This window comes from Polyodon spathula, chromosome 9 (assembly GCF_017654505.1).
Source record: "Polyodon spathula isolate WHYD16114869_AA chromosome 9, ASM1765450v1, whole genome shotgun sequence".
NCBI classification, from domain to species: domain Eukaryota; kingdom Metazoa; phylum Chordata; class Actinopteri; order Acipenseriformes; family Polyodontidae; genus Polyodon; species Polyodon spathula.
In genome coordinates, this window is record NC_054542.1 from 40,356,289 (window position 1) to 40,380,161 (window position 23,873).

At 37.9% G+C, this 23,873-nt stretch overlaps 1 protein-coding gene across 5 annotated transcripts in view; it reads right to left on the reverse strand.

Moving 5' to 3' along the window:
• The window catches only part of LOC121320830 (filamin A-interacting protein 1-like), a 92,379-nt gene that overhangs the window by 44,338 nt on the left and 24,168 nt on the right, over positions 1-23,873 (reverse strand). For 4 of the 5 annotated variants that reach the window (XM_041259507.1, XM_041259510.1, XM_041259512.1 and 1 more), the window contains exons 2-4: positions 11,964-12,266; positions 11,339-11,512; positions 9,084-9,262 (exon numbers count right to left, since the gene is read on the reverse strand). In XM_041259507.1, coding sequence (XP_041115441.1) covers positions 9,084-9,262; positions 11,339-11,512; positions 11,964-12,260 — 650 coding nt within the window. In that variant the 5' untranslated portion in view covers positions 12,261-12,266. The remainder of the gene's footprint in view (positions 1-9,083; positions 9,263-11,338; positions 11,513-11,963; positions 12,267-23,873) is intronic. The other variant, XM_041259508.1, reaches the window with a different exon arrangement.

Consider the following 23,873-nt stretch of genomic DNA (forward strand, 5'->3'; position numbering starts at 1 on the left):
TACAGCACATTGCTTCTGTTTTATCTAATCTTTAACCAGTGCTTGAGATTGGGGGTGTAGATAAGGCATCTGGTTTTGTTAAATAAAGCATTCTGTTTTGTAGATTCAGCTGCAGTTCAGCTGGATATAGTGATTACTTTCAGTGAGCCACTGAATCCAGCTGTGGATACTCTCTCCTTTGTGTTGGTTAACGTCAGTATTTGATATAGGCAAGATTGAAATCCGGATGAATCAGTTTCAAACAGCAGACTCTTCAAAGAAATTGCTGAGCCCTCCGCATTGACCAAGCAAACATGCGGTAGACGTGCTGTAATAATTGTTTAGCAAGGTTTGGGGTTAAATTGCTGTGTACAGTATGTTAGTGTTTCTGACACATGTATGTATTCTGTAGTATCAAAATAACATTTCCACATTATTTAGATTCTGCTTGCTGACATGGAATTTTCAGAGCTACTGTAGTAAAAACCTGTTTCCTGATTCTGCAGAACGAGATGAATTTGTGCATTTTGGATTTTCACTTTTTTTTTCAAGGTTCCAGATTACATACAGTACATTTGTTGAAATCATTAGTTGAATGCAAAAACACGATTTTATGTTTTGTGCAAGTTGTTTTTGAGATTTGTGTAACACTTTAATTTTTCGATGCTTATTTTTTAGCTGTTTTTGAGTTTAATGTAAATTGTTTTTTTGTTTTTTTCAGGGCTTGCGCTTTTTATATACTGTATAAAATTGTTTTCAGTTACTTTCTAAAATTCTTGGGACGTTTTTTTCAGTCACAATACGTATGAACTCGACAGTACTTGCACACTTCAATTGTATGGTAGTCTCCGCGTATAGAAACCTCCTAAGAGAACACTTCACCTAAGGGAACACCCTTTCAGAGTAACAGATTTTTCCCATTGTAAATGCTCCAGCTAAAGGAACAGGAACTTCGCTTAAAAGAACACCACCTTGGCACCGATAGCAATTTGTTCACAGTGGATACAGTACTGTTTTGTAAAAAAGTGACTTGTCATCGCGGCAGTGTCTTCAGGGACACTGATTGGTGCATTAAATCTTTGCAGAAGCATCGTCATCTCATTGAACTGTTTTGTATTCTGATTTCCACAAGTGCACCTCATCGCTACAAAATGGCATGTAAACAAATGTCAAAATGTGCCGCTGTTTCTCTTGCTACACAAAGCTGGAAATTGTTAGAGCGATTGAAAAAAAACCTGAATCAGACACAAGTCGTCAAGCAATTTGATGTTTCCCGTTCTGTTGAGTTGCTACACCATTCTGTTAAATAATGTGCATGTCTTGTATGTTGCCGCTGCATTTTGTAACGTGTAGGGGTGCTGTGTTAATTTAGCTTGATAGTTAGCTTATTAACATTAAGTTAACCCGAAGTAAATATAAATGCATGAATGTGCTGCCACTCAGTAGTTGGGATGGGTTGAAAGTACAGTAATCCCTCACCAACCGCGGAAATCATGTATACACGGTTTTCCTTTTGTATACCAATTAGCCAACCGCGGCATATAGATGAAACATATGACGCATCCGCATTTGCTTCCGTGCCATTGTGTGTATTCTTGCGTGCTCCCATCTCACCAGCATCTCCCCTACCAGCCTCATCTCTCGCTTTGTCTGGAGTACTAGTCATAGTACCATGTGCATGCGGTCTCGTTGCTCCGTGTTAACTTAGCGTAACTGTCACCAGTCGACAACAACACCCTGGCCTTCAACTCTAAGGATTCAAGGTAAATAAAACATTACTTTTTATCATGTTATAATTTTATTACTTTTTACATGTTACATTACCCAGTATGTTATAGTATTTGCATTGTTTTTATGTTTCTGTGTTTTTCATTTGTGTTTAGTGAAGGAAAATGCAACTTAGATAGGCTTTGATAAGTGTAACCGCGGCCGTGGAGAACCTAATCCCATAAGATCTAGATCTTTACCAACCGCGGTTTTGCCAACTCTGGGGGTTTTCATGAAAGTAACACCCCCCGGTTGGCGAGGGATTGCTGTATTCACAAACAAGTCAATGCGAGATACAAGTCAGGAAGGAGGGACATTGCCCAGCTGTACTGACAGTTTTTTGCTTGTTTGTTTTTGTTATCTACTACATTTTATTATTTTTTTTTTTTGCCAGGAAAGGGCTAATGTCAACGAGTAACCATTTCCAGTGTTTTTCTGGTGTCTATTGGATAATGCCGACCGATTTTTTTTTTTTTTTTTTTTTTTTTTTTTTTTCGTGTCTTATCAGTTTTTATCCGTTTTAAAACCGAAAATCAGAAGTCCTAATTATAATTGGACTCGCAAGCCTTTATGTACAGTACCGTGCTTCCTTTAAGCCAAACATTGCACACTTTCTACTTGGAAGGTTCCCTGGTGTCTCAGGAATGTCATGCGCTGAAAGGCTTTATCCAGAAATTTACAGCCTGGTTAATTTCTCAATTTTTTTTTAGGCCCCTATCAATACCATGTCAACATTATTGCAGGCTATGTGGTCCGGTAGTTCAAATCCCAGCTCACTCACTGACTCACTGTGTGACCCTGAGCAAGTCACTGAACCTCCTTGTGCTCCATCTTTCGGGTGAGACATCGTTGTAAGTGACTGTAGCTGATGCATAGTTCACTCACTCTAGTCTCTGTAAGTTATCTTTGGGTGACTGCTAAATGAACAAATAATAATAATTATTGACAGTTAATAATTGTGTTTCCTTGGCAACGCCAGTAATGATCAGAAAAAAAATGAGGATATTTGAATCTTTTTTTAATTTTTTTTTATTGTTTTAACATTTTTGAAGAGTTTGGGGAATTTTAAAAAGGTACAAGTGCTTAAATGTGTTAGCTTGTTTGTTTTAGGTTTTTATTAACACATAACTGGTAATAATACATAAGTGCTCCCATTTGTGGTCTAGTGTGGTGGTTCCTGACCTTTTTAGTTTGTGATTAATTTCCCCTAATAATATAAAGCAGCAGTGACATCCTATTGGAAGATTATTAAATATTTACTGTGTTACACTAGTCAATGAGTGCTACAGTCACTTTAACTACATGCTGCTTATATTGGCTTTTTAATCCCCAATAGAAATAAATGTAAAGATTGTGTTTTGTTACAATAATATTCTTCCTGCAACAAAGTGCTGGTACGGTTTATAGCAGACATTGTACTTTTGCAAAAGTTTCACAGCCTGGTCAGAATCATACTTGCTTAGATTTTAAATGATAAAGGCATTAAGTTGGAGCTATTGAAATAAGTTTTCTTCTTGTAGAAATTTCTACAACATCAAATTAATCTTTTCTTAGAGAAGTGTTTGCAGGCTTCATAGAACTGCCAGAAGTATTAAGTGTATTGTTTATTTTCATGGTCATAAATGCTTTATTACCTTGGATTCCAATTTGGATAATAGGATCGTAGCCTAGCAACCTGACATTGTTGTAAACAGTGTAGTTAGGAGTGCTGTTTTAATCCATTGTTTTTTTTCTTGTTTAAATCTTTTGTTTTTGTCCTGCAGTAATTACTAACCTTGGACCGCCTGTTTTTTTTTTTATAATGGCAGTGCTACTTTCCTGACAATGCATTGTGATTTAGGGACATTCACTGACTTTAAGCCAATGTCAATCCAAATGCACAGTATAACCAAAATAGTGTTATGGTTGTACTATTTCTGTACTGTGGTTGATGTAGTGGTGATACGTTTAGTAAAAATTCTTGAATCCAGACAGTTGCTGAAATATACGAAGACTCTCAACACTAGAATTAAAAGGGTTAAAGTATGCTGTGCTAAAGAGAGCTGTGTCAGCTGACACAGCACCCCCAGGACACAGACTTATAAAGTAATAGCTCCAGCTTGGACAGGATGCCAGATCATGTAATTGTTGGGTTAGGAGCAAGTGTAAAAACTAACTAAACAAAAGAGAATGGGAGTTAGCATGATCTCCAGATAATTTTCAAATTTGTCAGAGCCTTGGACCCAGACAGATCTGTCCACAATGAAAATTAATCTTGATGTACTCTATTTGTATTAGAATGTATTTTTAATTAGGAATGCAGATCTAGGGAGATGTGAGTGTGTGTGTGGGTTTGTTAGTTCTGGAGAGCAATAATCATTATGTTATAATGTACGAGGAGACATTGCTGCTGCTTAAAAAAAAAAAAAAAAAAAATTGCAGTTCTGTATTTTTACAAGTTTTTGAAGAAATAAGTTAATTTATTTCCACAGGTTTTGTACCGTCATGTATGCAAAGATCCAATTAGCATAAACGAAATGGTTTACCTCAAAACGCTTCTTACATACCAGAATATTAGTGTAAGGTTAAACAACAAGAAACTACTACTAGACAAACATGACGGTTCTAGCTTAAACATATTTAACTGATTGGTTTAGTTTCTTATATCCTTACCTTTTAGAGTTTTTTTGATTGCGCGTTTTTAAATTATGGATAATAACAATAATTTAAAAAGCAAGGGATTGATGGCTTACAAAGAAAGGCGACTAAATCAAACAATTGCTAAAAAACTTGAGAAACAAAATCCATAAAGGACTAGGGGAGGACAGTGCTTTGTGGAAACAACAGATGGCTTTGTTGTATGTGTCAGTGTGGCACCTTCTCATGAGCATGTCATTAGAAATTAAGCATCCCACATCACAACCCAATTAAAAAAACAGTCACCTCCTGAACCCTGAAAAGGTTATTGCTCTGCTTGGTCTGGTATGAAACTGTGTTGACTGCACAACATCCTGTAATACCAAAGCATGACAGTATGTCAAGAAGAGACTAGACATTGAGAAAGCTCACAACTTCCATCCACCAATCAGGAAACATCATTGTAGGGCATTATGACTGTAAAACGTTCCGATAAAATGGAAATAAAAGGAAAGATAATAATAATAATAATAATAATAATAATAATAATAATAATAATAATAATAAATAATAATAATAATAATAATACAGTCAACTCTCTTTATACTGCCTGGCAAGGGCTATGGGCAATAAATAAGGGTGGCATTATAGTGAGGGTCAAAAAATTAAAAAAAAACACAACCTTCTATGTTTGCAATAAATTCAAATGTTTTATTTTTTTAGTTCTACAATTACAGTATATCCAGGCCATTTTAATAAAACATTAATCTTTTTTAAAACTACAGTGCTAGTTCTTAACACAACAGTGTTAAGTTAACAGACGTTCAGTTAACAACGAATTAGGGAAGTGAGTCAAAGGTTAACTGCATAACTTTGTTGTTTTAATTGGCCATGAGTATTTCGTTGGCGCTACAATGAGGGAAACAAAATGCTTATATTTGCGTTTGCTTGGCTTGGGAAGTTGACGGAATGTGAACGGCGGGGTGGCGATATAACGGGTAAAAATAGCTCTGTTTTTATATTGGTGACATTTGTTCAGAGAGAATAGCTGGTGGTATGCGGGGGTGGCGTTATAAAGGGGGGCAGTATAACGCGGGACAACTGTAATAATAATAATCTGTAAATTTAAAATGTTATTGTTTACAGTAACAATAGAGGCACTGTTTACTGCTTAGGAATTGCAGTAAAACCTATTATTGGTCGTATGTATGTTTTACCTTCTCAGTGTGTTCAACTACCAGACTACATTTATCTTATAGCCAGGGTTCTATTTAATTCCAAGAAGCCACCAGGGATTGCTCTACACAGCTAGAACAGCAGTGCCATTATCTCTGCAAATAAACTGAACTCCATTCAAATAGTTCAACATGCTATAGAAGGGGAGACGGAGGGCTTTTTTTTAATGAAACAAGCTTTGTATTACTCAGAAAAAAAAAAAAAAAACTTTGCCATCTTTTGAATTCCCTGGAAGAGTTTTCTATAAGTGTCAATCATAAATTTGTTAAGGAGTATATGAGACCAGCTTTTAGAAGAGTGGAAATTAGTGGAATGCTTAACAAATATTGCTTTTATAACTGGAACATTGCAGGGCACAAAAGAGTCCTTTACACACCAGACTGGGCCTTTCCAGTGCTGGACAAAGAAAGCACTTAAAGTTTGGCTGCTTTTGTTCAGAGAATGTGTTGTAGTGTCTGGAAACCCACATCAAATTTTCCAGAGGGCTCTGATGGCATAGTGTTTGCCCCACCGTGCTCTTGCCAAGCCTACCTTGCTAGCAGTTGTTACGAAGCCGTGGTAATCCATTGCTTAAGAATGCTTTTGTTTCAGAGATAACGCTAAAGCAAGTAGGATTATAGCTGATTGTGTCAGTCTGTCCATCTGTCTGTCATGCTCCACAAGGTGAAGACTACTGCCTTAATCTTGCAACAAACTTATATCAGACACAGACTCAAATGCACATTGAACCACATCCAGTTGAACTGGGGTGCAAAACAGAAGACTGGAAGAGTTATCTGTGTTTGGTGTGGAGTCAAAGCAAGTGAAACATTCTCGCATCCAAACAGTTTTCTGAAGAAAATATCTAGTTCTCATTTCTCTGTCACCACCCCCGAAACACATACATTTTTATCAAACTGAGCATATCGGTAATTTCCAACGGCCTGTGGGGAATGACTAGGAAACGTTTCGTCTGGTTCTTTTTAAAGGATTACACTACCTTTTAAATGCAACATGTGTTTTGTGTCAATACTTGGCCGTTATCGTCAGCAGCAAAAAAACCAACAAGAATTCTACCTTGAAATCCTACTGTCAGATGTAATCTTTTGAAGTGGATGTTGGCAAACACCACGACATCATTAGTACTAACTCTCTCTCTCTCTCTCTCTCTCTCTCTCTCTCTCTCTCTCTCTCTCTCTCTCTCTCTCTCTCTCTCTCTATCTATATCTATATCTATATATATATATATATATATATATATATATAGTATATAATATATACAGTACTGTGCAAAAGTTTTAGGCAGGTGTGAAAAAATGCTGTAAAGTAAGAATGCTTTCAAAAATAGACATGTTAATAGTTTATATTTATCAATTAACAAAATGCAAAGTGAGTGAACAGAAGAAAAATCTACATCAAATCAATATTTGGTGTGACCACCCTTTGCCTTCAAAATAGTATCAATTCTTCTAGGTACACTTGCACACAGTTTTTGAAGGAACTTGGCAGATAGGTTGGCCCAAACATCTTGGAGAACTAACCACAGTTCTTCTGTGGATTTAGGCAGCTTCAGTTGCTTCTCTCTCTTCATGTAATCCCAGACAGACTCGATGATGTTGAGATCAGGGCTCTGTGGGGGCCATACCTTCCAGGACTCCTTGTTCTTCTTTACGCTGAAGATAGTTCTTAATGACCTTCGCTGTATTTTGGGGTTCGTTGTCATGCTGCAGAATAAATTTGGGGCCAATCAGATGCCTCCCTGATGGTATTACATGACGGATAAGTATCTGCCTGTACTTCTCAGCATTGAGGAGACCATTAATCTGACCAAATCCCCAACTCCATTTGCAGAAATGCAGCCCCAAACTTGCAAGGAACCTCCACCATGCTTCCCTGTTGCCTGCAGACACTCATTCGTGTACCGCTGTCTAGCCCTTCGGCGAACAAACTGCCTTCTGCTAGAGCCAAATATTTCAAATTTTGACTCATCAGTCCAGAGCACCTGCTGCCATTTTTCTGCACCCCAGTTCCTGTGTTTTCGTGCATAGTTGAGTCGCTTGGCCTTGTTTCCACATCGGAGGTATGGCTTTTTGGCCACAAGTCTTCCATGAAGGCCACTTCTGACCATACTTCTCCGGACAGTAGATGGGTGTACCAGGGTCTCACTGTTTTCTGCTAATTCTGAGCTGATGGCACTGCTGGACATCTTCCGATTGTGAAGGGAAGTAAGAATGATGTGTCTTTCATCTGCTGCAGTAAGTTTCCTTGGCCAACCACTGTGTCTACGGTCCTCAACATTGCCTGTTTCTTTGTGCTTCTTCAAAAGAGCTTGGACAGCACATCTGGAAACCCCTGTCTGCCTTGAAATTTCTGCCTGGGAGAGACCTTGCTGTTGCAGTATAACTACCTTGTGTCTTGTTGCTGTGCTCAGTCATGCCTTGGTGTATGACTTTTGACAGTAAACTGTCTACAGCAACCTCACCTTGTTAGCTGAGATTGGCTGTTCCTCACCCAGTTTTATTCCTCCTACACAGCTGTTTCTGTTTCAATTAATGATTGTGTTTCAACCTACGTATTGAATTGATGATCCTTAACACCTGTTTGGTATAATTGTTTAATCATACACCTGACTATATGTCTACAAAATCCCTGACTTTGTGCAAGTGTACCTAGAAGAATTGATGCTGCTTTGAAGGCAAAGGGTGGTCACACCAAATATGGATTTGATGTAGATTTTTCTTCTGTTCAATCACTTTGCATTTTGTTAATTGATAAATATAATCTATTAACATGTCTATTTTTGAAAGCATTCTTACTTTACAGCATTTTTTCACACCTGCCTAAAACTTTTGCACAGTACTGTGTGTGTGTGTGTGTGTGTATATATATATATATATATATATATATATATATATATATATATATATATATATATAATATATATATATATATATATTGCATATGCATGCAGAAATTAACAGGTCCTTTACAGCACTATGTACAGCAGGGATTGCATTTTCAGATTCATTTTTTTTTTATATATTCCTTCCGTTATTTACAATGTGCAACATGTCCATAAATGCGATAAACAAACTATTCTTTCATTACATTTTGTGTGCAGATTGAAAGTTTTCCTACCATCTGTGGATGTACCGTTAAAGTGACATTTTGATTCCTCCCTATAAGAAAAACTGTGTCTGTTTAAACTTTCTTTATCAACATACTTGCATGTTATCAAAAAAGGCTTTCAATCCAAAACCCAACACTTGTCCTCTTACCTCTTGCACTCCTGTTCCAGCAGGGTGTTGAGCTCGCAGTTCTGCCTGTGCTTTTACCTCTAGCGCTCCTGTTCCAGCAGGGTGGTGAGTTCGCAGTTCTGCCTGAGCTCTTACCTCTGGTGCTCCAGTTCCAGCAGGGTGGTGAGCTCGCAGTTCTGCCTGTGCTCTTACCTCTGGTGCTCCAGTTCCAGCAGGGTGGTGAGCTCGCAGTTCTGCCTGTGCTCTTACCTCTCGCACTCCTGTTCCAGCAGGGTGGTGAATTCGTCGCTCTTCTGCATGTACTCTGTGTGCTTCCTCTTCTCGTCCTCCAGCTCATAGATGGTTTTCTTGTGGGACTTCTCAACAAGGAGCAGCTGCTCTAACATGCGTCGGTATGTCTCCTTCTGCTTCTCCACCACCTTGTCTAACTGTGAGCAGAGAAATCAGAAGCTATGGAGGTAGTGACTGATAAGTAAAATAAGTATGTACAAAGCACTCTAGGGGCACCTCAGCTTGCTGTTTATATTTTGGTTTAGGGAATCACAACAACATGTAAGAACTGAAAAGGATATGAAATGAATTTAAATAAATAAATCAAAACAATTATGAAATTTGATTTTTTTTTTTTTTTAAATGCACCTCCATAAAAATGTGCACACAAACTGCTACCTTCAACACAAATGTTACAATATAGTCTGATCTAATAGTCCTGTATTTCTAATATGCAGAAATATAGAAATGTGTATGTAAATTGGGCATTACTCCAGTGAAATCCAAAAATAAACAAATTCTTCCTCATGGACAGTGTTTTTGGAATAGGGGAAACCATTATAGAACTGGTTTGTCTGTTTAGACTTTACTTGAACCGATCTTGAAAACAAAGTTCTATCTAAAACTGATCTGGGACCTATTCCCAGCAGGTCTGAGTTGAACTGGTCTCAGACTGTACTCTGAATAGTCAGATCTGAAATATGTCTGTTTGTTTTTTTCAGCCTAGTCTGTATACAGCGTAATACTTCAATCAAGTTCTGTATAAATGGATTTTGCTTTTCGGAAACAGACATGAGCCTAATCCTTCTGAAAACTGCTCCACCCATGCATTTAAAAAAGTAAGGAAACTTGTTTGTTTTCCACGCTCTCAAGTTGACCCATTTCTCCCTGATAAGCAAGGCTTCAGTGTGAAGTGATACATGGAGTTATGCCTGTGGGGAACAAAAAGCTTTTAAAACTGTAATGTACTGTATTTCATGACTGGTACTCCCAAAACCTTTTATTTGAGTTTAGATGAAGATACTGTAGGTATTTGACATCTTCCTCTGCTGTGGAGTCACTAGGGCTACATTGATATCATTTGTAATTAAGTAGAATTCTGCATCCTGTGTGACATTTAATTTGACGACACAATTTTATATTTTAGAAAGACGTTAATTTCTGGCCTTAACTTACTTTAAAACATGTCTGTGACGTCGCCTTGATCATTTGATTGATTTAATTCTACAAATCTTTTAATTGAAAGTATCTGTGTGCCTTTGAAGAGAAGGGGAGTTTGGGGCAGATTCATTTTTGATTTACGAATCCACAGAAAACTGTTGATTCGTCAACGAAACCACAGTCAGAACAACTCAACAGAAAAGTGAATAGCGTTTGAATCATTTCAACAGTGAGTTTAATTATAGTATTACACATTTCAAACATAACACTTAGAATAAGGGCTTGCAATTTCAGTTTAGCATTTCATATGGTTTGCTAAAAGTAATACAATTATATATTAACAATGTTAAAAATAGTTTTCATAATTACAAATTAATTTCCACAGAAACACACCCCCTTTCTAATTTTTTTTTTATTTCGGACAGGTTCAGCAACAGCAATTTCATCATCGCTTAGTAAATCTCTATCAATTACATGGATGTTAGATTTAAACTTTCCTGACTATAAGCACTTCCATTTTGTGCTTCTCGGAAACCGATTGCTTGCAATGATATTTAGGTCTTCATCTATTTTAGGTTTGGCAAAATGATCAATAACTTTACTCTCCGTTCCCGGTTCACATACCTTTGTTTTTCATTTTTTATTTTTCTAATGCCACTGTCATGTTCTACATCTAAAACATAGTCCTCGCTACTATTTTCACTTACAACAGACACTTTTGACTATGTAAGTGGGATTTCAAACATTTTAACTGTTAAGCATAACAAAAGAGCAAAAACCAAATCCAATTACCTAATTAATAATCAATTGAATCTCATTACCGAACAAGTATCACTTAGGAAGAAATGTTTTGAGCGACAAACAAATCTTGTAAGTGTAGAATCGGTGCATAACGACTCTCAAAACAGTGAATTATTTTTACTGATCCAACACTTAGTATTGGCTATCCCTTACTGAACGCTCATTCTGTAAATTTAAAAAAAAATTTAAAAAATGAGCAAACATTATTTAAAAAATAATAATTATGATCACATTTTTGGGGGAAAAGAGCACATGCCATTTACTATACCCACCTCAGCCACAGGCTTCTCGTAAATGTCTTCCTGCCACTGTGTGGCCCTCCCCTGGATGGCATCTCTCTGGAGGGCCTGCAAGACATTCTGTGGGGTCACAAAGCCGTACTGGGCTTCTAGCAGAGCCAAGTCGATCTTCTGCGCTTTGAGGACAGTGATGACCTCATCGCGAGCCTAAAAGATAGCACAAGCTTTAAAGCAGATAATGCTGATTGTATTGATATATTGCTTCTCTATTGAGGGTAGTGAATTAGCAAGGGGACCTGGAGTACAAGTAAAGTTTTGAATAACCATGAACTAACCGCATATTTTGTCATAAAGAAAAAAATGAATGCATGTAAATCATTTTACACATTATCCTCAAGTGCAGCCAGTGGCAAAATAACATGCGTATGTTAACTAATCAATGCAGATTTCCAACAGTATTACATTGTGTCATAATTCAATATTGACAAGTTAAAAATAATCTATAGTACACTTCATATGCTCTTGTGTACTAAATAAATAATACTAAATAAGTACCATATAATCTGTAGTCTTGCCAGGACTGGTTCCTGCCGCTATATGCTGAACAGCCAGAATAAGAATATCATGTGAATCTTGTACAGAAACTTGTAATTCTGACCTGGAGCTCCCCCTCCTGCATGCTGAGCAGAAAGAGCAGGTCATCCCGGGGGAGATCCCTGCCCTTCCCTGTAGCCACACCCCCTGCCTTGTGGCTCCGCCCAGCTCCTCTCTTGTGGTTCCTCAGGACAGTCCCGGTGTCCTCTGAGGAGTCCTTCTCCCTGACTGTCCGTTTGGCTCTCCCTGTCTCACTGCTGGCAGTGTCCTCGCAGTCAGAGTTCCTGCGTCTGGAGCAAGCGCGATGCTGGGTACGCTTCATCTTCACAGGATTCTCCATGCTGTTAATACGAGAGCGCATGGTTACCTACCAGAGACAAAACGATGGAAGTTGAATGGTCTAACTCTGAGTGAAGCCCACTTTGCTTTACAGTATGTGACTTCACTTAGAAAATCAGTGCAGTTCTACAGTGCATAAGCTGTTGCATGTAACTGGAGAGTGGCTGCTCTTTTTTTTTTTTTTTTTGCAGTATTCTTTTCATTAAGTAAATCTCATTCTATTTCTTTCAAATGAATAAAACAAATTAAATAATTGGTGTACATGTTCAAGCCCAGACTCTGCCTATGTAATGTAAAACACTATGGTTTTCATGATTAACCTAATAGACAAAAGGCATTTTCAGTGATTGCTGAGATAATAATAATAATAATAATAATAAAATAATAATAATAATAATAATAATAATAATAATGTCACATACAGGCTGTTCTTGCTTTTAGATTTTGGCATCATAAGTTGAATGCAAAAGTTCAGTAAGACTTATCTTACTGTTAATGGAGAGTCTAATTACTTACTCTAAATATACTGCTGTTTTTTCACATCAACCGATGGTGTGGTATCATAGGAAACCTGTATTATAATACAGAATTTAAAGCGCCCTAAAGCTTTATTTATACAGTCTACTACTGGAATAACATAACTAGACAAACATGTTGTTATAATTTAGATTGTGACTTTCCTAAATGTATTACTCACTCCTGAGCTTACATTGGATGCGTAACTTAATATGAGGAAATTAGCTAATATTGCCAGTGTCTGTCCATGAGAATACTTAAACGGAATAGTTCCCTGTAGGCTTATAAGACAAGGCAGTCATCTTCTGTACATAGACTTTTCAAAGATAGATACAGTAGGCTATATAGTAACCACAGCACTACTGTATGTAACCCCCAGTGGAAACCCAACCCTCGACCAGAAACATCACATGCTGATAAAAAGTAGCACATTCAAGGGGGAATGTACGGCATTTAGTTCTGTCTGTGAACTCTTGTGCCCTGAGAATAGACAAAACCATCCACAGTTCATTTTCCTCTCCAAAGCACCTGGTTCTGGCATTTTGATTTTACCAGTTCAGATATATAACCATGGAGAAGAAAATGGCATTATTGGCACCTTACCTTACAGGGGGTGCTGTCCTAGCATGTCCAGCAGGTGCACCCACCCGCCCCTCTCCCCTACCCCCGCTTTACAAGATAGTGAGGAACAGTGCATAATACATTAAATACAGGGAAATACAGGGCATAGTACATTGAATACAAACAGTACAAAAACAATATAAATACATTAAATACAAGGCTAGGATGTGAATTCTAAACATTGTGGATGTGTGTGTCATACAGAATCATATGAATAAGATGGAGTGAAAAACCTGAAAAGGCAATTTGACAACAGCTAATAACAGATATCAGGTTTGAAGAACATTGAAAGCAAAAGAAAACAAGTGGGTCTTGAGAGTTGATTTGAAGAGAGCGACTGGGAGCTGCATGCACTAAAGCTGGGAGAGAGTTCCAGAGAGTCGGGGGCCGTGAAGCTAAAAGAGCGCTCCCCGAGTGTGGTGCACTATTGCTTGGGTGTAACAAGCAAGCCAGAGTCAGAGGACCTCAGCTTGCGTGCAGGGACATAGCGGGACAGCAGGTTGGAGAGATACTCTGGACCTGTGTGATGCCTTCCGGCACGTCGTCACTCTTTTAAAACTACCTTTCATTATGAACATGCCCGTGTATGACATCCCGACAATACACGTTTTGAAAATTTAGACCCGTACCCTAGGCAACCTTAAAACTTTACATTGATAAGGAACTTGAAGTTCCATTCGTGCTGGGGGTAATGTGATCATGTTTTTTACATCTGGTAAGGATCGTATGCATGACAGAGTATGTCTATAGAAGTCGAATGTTAGCTAAAATCGCATTACAGATATGCGCTATATGAGGAAGGTAGGTTCTCACCATAATATATGAGAGTTCAGAGGGGTGGTCAGTAGGTATCCTACTAATCGAGAGATTTGGCTTTCAAAACAGATATAGACCAGAGTATGTCACATATTCTGTCTGGTGCGAAAGGTATAGACAGACCATTTCCATGCTTTCAGCTCCGGAGGTGATTGAGATCATACTAGAGTTGAGATTTGTTTGTTGAGCTGAAGAAAAGTCGTTTTCCGTTTTAGGTCCTTAAGCGATCCCGGGTACCGGAAGGCATACGTCCCTACCCTTCGTCCCTGGCCCCAGACGCCTTCCCAGAGGGACATCCAGGGTCTAGTTTTATGTAGAGCTGGGTGTCATCAGCATAGAGATTGTTGAGCAGATAAAGTGATCCCAAGGGAAACAGTGTAGATGTTAAAGAGAAGAGGCCCAAGAACAGACCCTTGAAGGACACCGCATGTGACCGGGTTTGTGTCTTGCACTGCTTCAAGAGGACAGCCAGGAGAGACAGGTTCCAGAGATCCCAACATACTTCTAAAGGTGGTCAAGAAGAATGGTATGATCTATGGTGTCAAAAGCAGCAGTTAGGTCAAGGAGGACAGAGGAAGAGACAGAGGGAGAAACAGCATCAGCATTAAGCAGAAGATCATTTACAATCCAGAGCAGTCTCGAATGTGCTACACCGTGAACGTAGCCAATTCAGGGGCATAGGCACGGTGGTCAGTCTACAAGCTGGGTCTGACCATTTCTTAAACCCTGTTCGCATAATAGAAGTGACCAAGACGCTGACGAAGTCAGCCTTCAGACCCCGATGTCAGGGGAACCCTCTCAAGTGACCGCCGGGTCTCGTCTGTGTATCAGCATGTGCTTGACTGCTTCGTGTGTCGTACTAGGCCCAGGCAGTCTTGAGGGCAGCTAGGAACCAAGCCTGAGTCCAGGGACAGGTTGAGAGTGTGCATATTGGAAGGAGCAAGGTCAGAAGCACAGAGATGGACGAGATTTGTTAGCCAGGGGTCCAAGGGGCACGTGGCAGAAGTTGACTTCAACAGTACTTGACATCAAGGTACTGCATCCTCGCTGCTGATCCGTCATTAGTCATTAAAGGTGATTCGCTGTATTGTCTTAATCAATAGCTATGCTCTAAATTAGCTAAGCACCAGCAGTTGTCTGGTAACCAGTGGTCGTCAAAAATATGGTGTGGCTCTGTCCTCATTGCAACTCTAAAGATTCATTTCTGCCGGTGATTACATTATCTAGAAAAATTTTTCAATCAACTGGTTTGTCTACCACTGTTTCAAGAAGCTTTGGTAGTAAATACAAATAGACATTGCCCATTACTCCGCATGTGGGTCTTTAAGTGCCTTCAGCGAATATTTATTTGAATCCGAACCAGTGTAACTAGCCATTATTTAAGGTAAGCAGTACACTATTTGATTGTTTGAGGAAGGTCGATTGTCCTAATGCCATGGTCGTCGTACTGAACTTAATGGTCACTACGTTGCTGAACATAGTCTTTTTCTTATACATCGGACGACGAGGCTTGTCTATTACTGCAGAGTCTCCTCGAATTCCCAAAATTTGCATTGGGCCAAATTAAATCCTTCAGCCATTTGAGTGTGCACTTGCATTGGCAGTTAACGTCTGTCAAGTAAACACATTACTAAGCAAGACTTGTGAAAATGACCGGTCCAGGTCAGAGGCATGTTTCAAACAGAAGGAAGAATAGCTTCCTTCATTGTTTCAGAATAAGGATTCAACCTTCCCGTTTTGAGAATGTAATTTACTCCCTTGTATAACACGTTTTTCAGAAAGGACGCCAATGGTGTCCGGAATTCCGTAAATGCTTTGATCTTTGTGCATTCAATTTAAGTTTTAAGAATGTGATGAGGCAAACACAGTTCTAACCGGAAGTGCAAAAATTCCTACACTGTCCTGTGATCTAAAAATTCCCTGTCCTGTGATCACTAACAATCAATCAGAGCTGCGTTTGCACATTATGTTTTGTACATTTTTATAAATAAAAAATATACAGTGCCCTTAACTTTAACAAACATATTCTTTAATGTTTTTAGCGAATATTTAATTTAAATTCTAACCAGGTTGCAAAATTTAGTAGACTGTATTGTATTGTATTTGTTGGCATCGATTTCCCTAGTGTCCAGTCTCTTTGATCTCTGCATAAAGGAAATATCACTTCCTCTAGTCCTCCAGTTGTCAGCATCACTGCGATTCCTGATTTCCCTAATTGCAAAACTGGTGACAGGCCTTCACCACTGAGTGGGCCGAGGCATTGGGACGTCTGTAAGGGAAACACTGCTATGCTTGTGAGAATGAAAAGTCATGAGGAGGCATGCCTATGTGTTTGAACAGAAAGCGATAGCACACCTGGAAGTGTTTCATCCTTTTCTCCATTCCCTGTTTTTAGCACAGAGACCTCCCTTGGGTAACAAGTGGGCCCAGAAAGACTTTGTGTAATAAAAGTAAACATTGCTAAGACTATTGACCTGACCTGACAGCATTTTAAATCAAATGCAAAAAGGAGCCAGGAACCTGATTTAGCATATTCTAAACCAACGATATTTTGCTAAATGGGAGTGTTTTAACTCTTTGTTGCATTTGGTGCTGTATATTGGGCATTTGTTGTTTGTTTTTTTTTTTCATAGTAAAATGTGCTTGATTTACTTTTCATGTAATCGTCTTATTTTGTGTTTCTTTATTTTCAAAACAGTATTATTTTTTAACAAAAAAACTATGATGTGGAAAGGATGTGTTTGGGGTTTGACCTTTTTGATCAGGTTTGCTGTTTTGCTTTTGAAAATGCAGTTTCTTGTTTCTTGTGATTTCCTTTTGCATTGTCATTATTTTGTGATCCTGTATTAGTAGTAATCGGCATAGGCAGGTCAAACGCATCCTTTTCTGTAATCCTGCTCCATAACAGCACAAATCAATGTGGATTTATAGTACATTGCAGACCACTTATTGGTGTCATCTGTACTCCATTAAAAAGTATGTGGATTCTTTCAATTACATGATGGCTCTGTATACAGTATGTATGCACAGTTTTCTTTTCTCTCCACTGTGCTGTTGGGTGCTACACATTTTATTCTAACTTTGACTCTGGAGACCCTATATTTCTTCTAGATACAAAGCAATCAAATTTGCAACAAGAGGAAATTAATTAATCAGATAACTGACAAATGTGGAATGTTAAAGATAAACACACGTTTAGAACAGTGTTACTGTCTGCATTACAGAACAGTCATATTTCATTTTCTGTTCTTAATTTTTGATTTTTAAAAAGCATTTTTGTCAGTATTGGTTAATAAATAATACAATTCTTTCCATGTTATAAAACTCATAGACTTGCACTATGGGTACCTCATTAGGAAAAACCACATACAGTAGGAATGCTAAAAACTAAGTTTCTTTGGTAAAAGGAGCCATACTTTACCATTAGCTTATGCAAGAAATTGTTATTGTACCAACTCAAAGATAGAAATAAGACTTCTATTGCATAGCAGTTTCACCCATTCAAGGTTTTTAATACAGTACAAGCTTGAATAGGCAACAACTTCAGGTGTGTCTTATTAAACCAGGAATAGATCAAACCGCTATGCAATGGGAGTCTTATTTCCATCCCTGCAAGTATATATTGTTCACCCTCATTGCACCATCAGCTTTAATGACATTTTGTTGTATTCTGTGTTTTGAAAGGAAAAGTGTGCTTTGCCTCAGACTTATCTAGAATTTTCCTTTCAAGAAATAGGGTTAGGCATTTCAGTGCTTTGAATGTTTTCTATTTCTTGTTTTCTATTTCTAATAATAAAGTGTATAGTGTGTTTAACACACAGCCCTCCAAGGCACCATACAGCAAACAAGGTACAACAAATCATGATCATTTGATTACATCACGTGTATTAGTCATGCCATGGTGAAACAAAGGCTATATATATATATATTGCAATTTACATTTCTTCTGGTAATAAATCTACACAAAGAAATGATTAATATAAATAATGAGCTGGATCCTTACAAGTGGGAGCCAGGTGGGTTTAGATTTTCTTTTGAAAAGTAGAGCCAAGGGGACAATGTTTCCAATTTATTCTAGTACAGGTGCATGTCATTCTCTCTAGGCCCCAGATCAAAGAGGAGAATCTGGAATTGAGTAACAATGTATGTGCTTTTGTGAAAATATTTAGACTGGGAAACTAATGAACAATTATCCTAGATTAGGGTGTCAAACAGTGGAGGGCCACAGTGTCTTCTGGCTTTCATTCTACCTCAAGCTTTTTGAGTGTTTGCAGTTGTATACAGAGTTTTTGTTGACTTTGGATTTCATGATTAAGTGGAATTATTCCTCTTGCACAAAAAGAGCCCCCCTTCCATCAGAAACAACAGCTGTTGACAGCTGCATCAGACACTGCAGGGTAGTAACAGGAGCACCCAGTGATCAGACACTGCGACTTGTCAAAATCACAGACAGGCTTATTCTAGCTTGGACTTTTCCTGTTGAAAAAGTGGAATGTGATATATAATTAAATGTTTTGCTCTACTACAAAGTTTCCAGTTAGATTCCAAGCCAAGTTGGCTTCTATTAAAAGTCATTTCAGTCTAGTGGCTGTGTTTAGTGTCTCCATCACTTATAATTGGCTTAAAGCGAGCAGTAAATGATTGCTTGCTAGGAAGGACGGGAGCTGATTGATGGACATTCTGCTAACTTGTACTGTAGTTTTTCAATAACATTGAAGAGTACGTACTGTCAAAAACTTAAGTGTACATGTTAGTGTGTTCTCTGATTGAGGTCCACTGCACAAAAAAGAAGTCATGATGCAGTCTCTAGTGATTTTAGACATTTTAATTTACTTGCACCAGGTACAGTAAGTAGCCTAGTCTGTAAAACATAAAATTTGATGTTGGTTTTGTATGACCTTTTTGTTCAATAACTCTATTACAAGCTTTTTATGAGTGAGTATTGTGTGTAAAATAAACATGTAAATTCAGTTGGTTTGATTGAAAAGTAAATGGAGATCTGTGGGCACAAGTGGCTGGAAAACTACACAGAGAGGGCTGGCACACAATGCTGTGGGTGACTTAGCCAGACATTTGTGCAGACTCCCAGAAACATAAAAGAAAATCGCCATTGACTGTTTTTATAGCCATGTAGTCCTGTGTTTTAGGGAGACCCCCTGGAGCCTAAGAAATCCACTAATAGTGGCATTATCTGCTTGTTGTAGTAATGTCTCCACCGCACCAAGTCATTCGGTGCTATTATTTCAAATAGGTTCACATGTGCATGGCGTATTCAGCAAGGACTTCAAGAACTAAAAAAGTGAAACACTAATGTTTTCCTGCTGAAAGATTAATGAAGCCACATTATGGCAAATCATTCCAAAGGTCAGGTTGGGTTGATGTTTTTGTTCCAGTGAGTAATGGCTGAAGAATGGTGCCAAAATAATGCTCCACAAATCTACTGATAATCTCTCTTTATTTATTTATTTATTTATTTATTTATTGGTTAAGAAGTGCTGTAGTTTCAGGATACAGGATACAGCACAATCTCACTTGTGATTCTCTGCAAATCCTGAAGCTCTACTTTCAGAGCTTAAGCACCAATGACACAATCTCTTCTGTGATGCCTCACGGCAATAATAAGTCGTGGGACAATCAAATCTCTCTTTTTGGAAGTCATGAGATTAAGGCTAGGCGATCTGATTGATAAGTAATAAGATTTATGGTTATGATTTTTTTTTTTTTGGGGGGGGGGGGGGCGCAGCTTATATATATATATATATATATATATATATATATATATATATATATATATATATATATATATATATATATATATATATATATAATATAATTTCACAACACATGACATTATTGGAAACCGCTATGTAAGGCCTTTTTGTGCGTATATTGGGTTTTAATGTCTGATTTTAAGGTTGCCAAACTACAAGTGCCAAACCAAAGTGGTCATAATAAAGCCTGTATATGGTCATTCTATTTAGGCAGGAAAGTTAATCTTCTACAAAAATGTTCTTTTACTTTATTTATTTTGTTTTAGTTATCATGATGCTGTACAATACCCCCCCCCCCGCAGTATGCAGTAAATATAATGGTTCACCCACAGTATGAGCCAATACCCAGTGTTGATGTTACCAAGCAACCACCCGATATGCATTCCAATGAGAGAGGCTAGGAGGAATGTGGTAGCAATCAGACCTGCCTGTTTATTGCTGCACTGTATCTTAATGTTCAGTGCATGGCACTGCAGCTCATGGAAGCAATCTTAAAATACATGTATGCAGCTCAGGGAAGCAATCCAAAAATACATGTATGCAGCTCAGGGAAGCAATCCAAAAATACATGTATGCAGCTCAGGGAAGCAATCTAAAAATACATGTATGCAGCTCAGGGAAGCAATCCTAAAATACATGTATGCAGCTCAGGGAAGCAATCCAAAAATACATGTATGAAGCTCAGGGAAGCAATCCAAAAATACATGTATGCAGCTCAGTCAAGGCTCTTTAGGCAGATGTTGTGCTTTCTTGTCAAAAGCAGTCCCATGACTTTTACTTTTCATGTTTTTAATCTGACATGAGTTTTACATTTGTTTTCTTTCTATTTCCTTACGGTAGCTGCGATTTCTCAAGCAATTACTATGCAAATCTTCTTAGAAAGGGACCATCTGAAAAAAGTTTTTGGAAACAGGAGGAACATGGTATACAGTATTCATGGTCTGTTCTGTTTTGATGGAAGGACAAAGGCAAATTTGCTGAGAAAAAGTAGCATGAAACAGAACAGAGTAGTTTTAAGTACCGAGTGTCACGGTGCAGTAGTTGCTCCTGCCAAGTTGGAAAAGAAAGCAGTAACTACCACAGCTCCCTACAGGACCCAGCTTTATAACTGTGGTATCTCCAAAACTATCCCGATTGTTTGAATGCCATTCTACTGATGTTGTTGTAAAAATCTCTTCACTCACTCTTAACGGCAATAAAAAACAAAAATGTATATTGATAGATTAGAAATACAGTGTCAGTGCTTTTTGTTTTGTTTAATTTCAGCTGCATCAAATGCCATCAGGTTTTATTCTGCAAAAAATATGGATCACAAAGTTAAATCCAAGTTGTTTAGATTGTCTACAATATAAATTCCTTTAGTCATGTATTAGTCTCTCCTGGAGACATGGGTTCAAGTCGTTTGATTTTCAAAGATATTGAAAATTGATGGGAAATATTACTTAAAAAAATTAATTAATTAATTAATTAATTAATTAATTAAAACTGCAAAAACAGTCATATTACACTAAAGGGATCAACAGGGATGGAACTAAGACTCCAATTTCATAGCAGTTTGATCCATTCCTGATTTTACTACAAGTTTAATAAGACACACCTGAGCTTGTTACCTGAACACTGGCTAATCAACAAACCTGGAATGAGCCCAGTTCAAAAAAATGGGGCTAGCACCCTTTTTCAGGTCACTAGTTCTTTAAACAATAAGTTTTGAAAAAACTACAGCTTTAGAAATCATTGAAAAGTGTGGTCTTTGTCCTTGTCAAATTCAACCCATGAGAAATGTACCACAAGGCTCAACGATTACTACTTTAATTTACATTATATACAGTACTGTTACATTATAGTCTTCTCTGGTATGCAAAATATTTAATCAAACTAAACTAACATTTCCTTCTTGAGCACCCACCATATGCTGTAGCCAAGTTTAAAAAAAATAATAAATAAAATAACCCACTCAGGTTTATTTATAGAACGGAACCCTCATTTTCTGATAGATAATAACAGAACAGCACAAACAGGCACCAGTTTGTCTGCATTAGCTCATGTATTCTGGATAACTCTGCTGTGAACTCTGGAAACTTGTGAAATTCTACCGTGACTCTCTAACTTCTCACTACCATACATGCAGTATTAACAAGAAGAATCCCCCTAATCCCAATCTGAGAGTCTTGTCTAGCAGTTCCAGGCTCCAGCGGGTGTCCCTGATTCTTGTTGATATGTCAGCAATCCCCCGCATTTGGGGCCTACATAAACAGTACCATCACTATTAATCTGGATCCCTGTATAGGCCTAGAAAGCAGAGGCCGCTTGTGAAAGGATAGCATCGCAGCAAGGCTGGTTGCCACCAGGAGGAAGACTCAGGTGGGAGATTTGTGGTTTAAGTGCTTTTTATTATTTTTTTTTTTTTTTTTTTTTATTAAAGCAAAATAAAAAGGTTTAAATATACATATCAAAAATGTAAACAAACTTTTCCTAACTACCTCTTCTAAATGAAGGATTTTTCTTCCCTTTTATGCCATGTGGCTGGGACTTGATTGACGATTATTCAGTCAAGATCCAGCCACATTCTAGATATACAATTCAAAAATGCGAAACAAACTTTTCCTAAGTACTTTATTGAAAACACCCATAGCTAAACAAAGGATTTTTCTTCCCTTTTATGCCATGTGGCTGGGACTTGATTGACGATTATTCAGTCAAGATCCAGCCACATTCCACAAACGGGTTTGTTTAAATATACATATCAAAAATGTAAACAAACTTTTCCTAACTACCTCTTCTAAATGAAGGATTTTTCTTCCCTTTTATGCCATGTGGCTGGGACTTGATTGACGATTATTCAGTCAAGATCCAGCCACATTCCACACGGGTTTGGCAGAGATAGAATTAACTCCATCCCTGCGAAATAAATTCAACATAAGTCTTTATTGAAAACACCCATAGCTAAACAAAACACTATTTACAGGCAAGGCTTCCACCCTGACATACCGCCTAAACCTCAACAAATAATTTTTCAGCCACCGGTTATATTCAGTGGACCACAAGCTGCTTCATGAACATTTGCCTTGTATGCTTTCCTCAACCCAGTGTAGTAAGGACTGCCCTCTAGTCCAGTGAAAGTGTAGTTTTAACCACCCTGTCAATTCAACTCTTTCCTGTTGGGACAAGTTGTGTGACAGTAACTTGTGGTTTGGACACCTGCATTTTAGAAAACTGGCTTATGACTTCTCATACGGCATCACAGAGTTCAAACTACTCAGGGCTACAGCTGTTGGAAAGTATCAGTAGTTTGCTTCTCCTAAGTCTTGGTTCTGGGTTTGTAAGTTGTTGAGTGCTAAAGCTGATAATGGCGAGTCCCAACTGAAGACTGAGCTCTGGCTGAAGGTCTTCAGCAAGTTTTCATGCAGTAGAGCTACAGTACTGTCTGTTTATCATTAAAATAGGCTTCTGCACTCTACAGTAGGGGCAGGACTAGAGTAATACAAAACCTGAATGGGCATTGTCAAGATATGGATGATTTGGGTTAATTTAGTTTTTGTCGTAGGTAGTATACTGTTTATTAACTTTCACAGCACAGTAATGCATTTCAAAGTTAGTTAAGTTCATGACTGAATAAGGGGAGTGAAGCAAATAGTTTAGCATTCTATTAAATATTATTGTGTAACATTTGACTAATGTGTTTTGTTATTATGTTTAATTGGTAAATAGCAACTTGTTACAGGTCTGAAGTTGTCTTAGCTGATGTTTAAAATAATGTTTTTGTATTTCATGTTCTTGTTTTAATGCACCCCGGTGGCCTCAAAAGGGCTCTCGAACAAGTGCAGATGGTACACCAGAATTTAACCATTAACCGGTCCCCTTGCAGCACTCTATTCCTAAGAAATACATCAGTAAAAAATACCACATAGAAC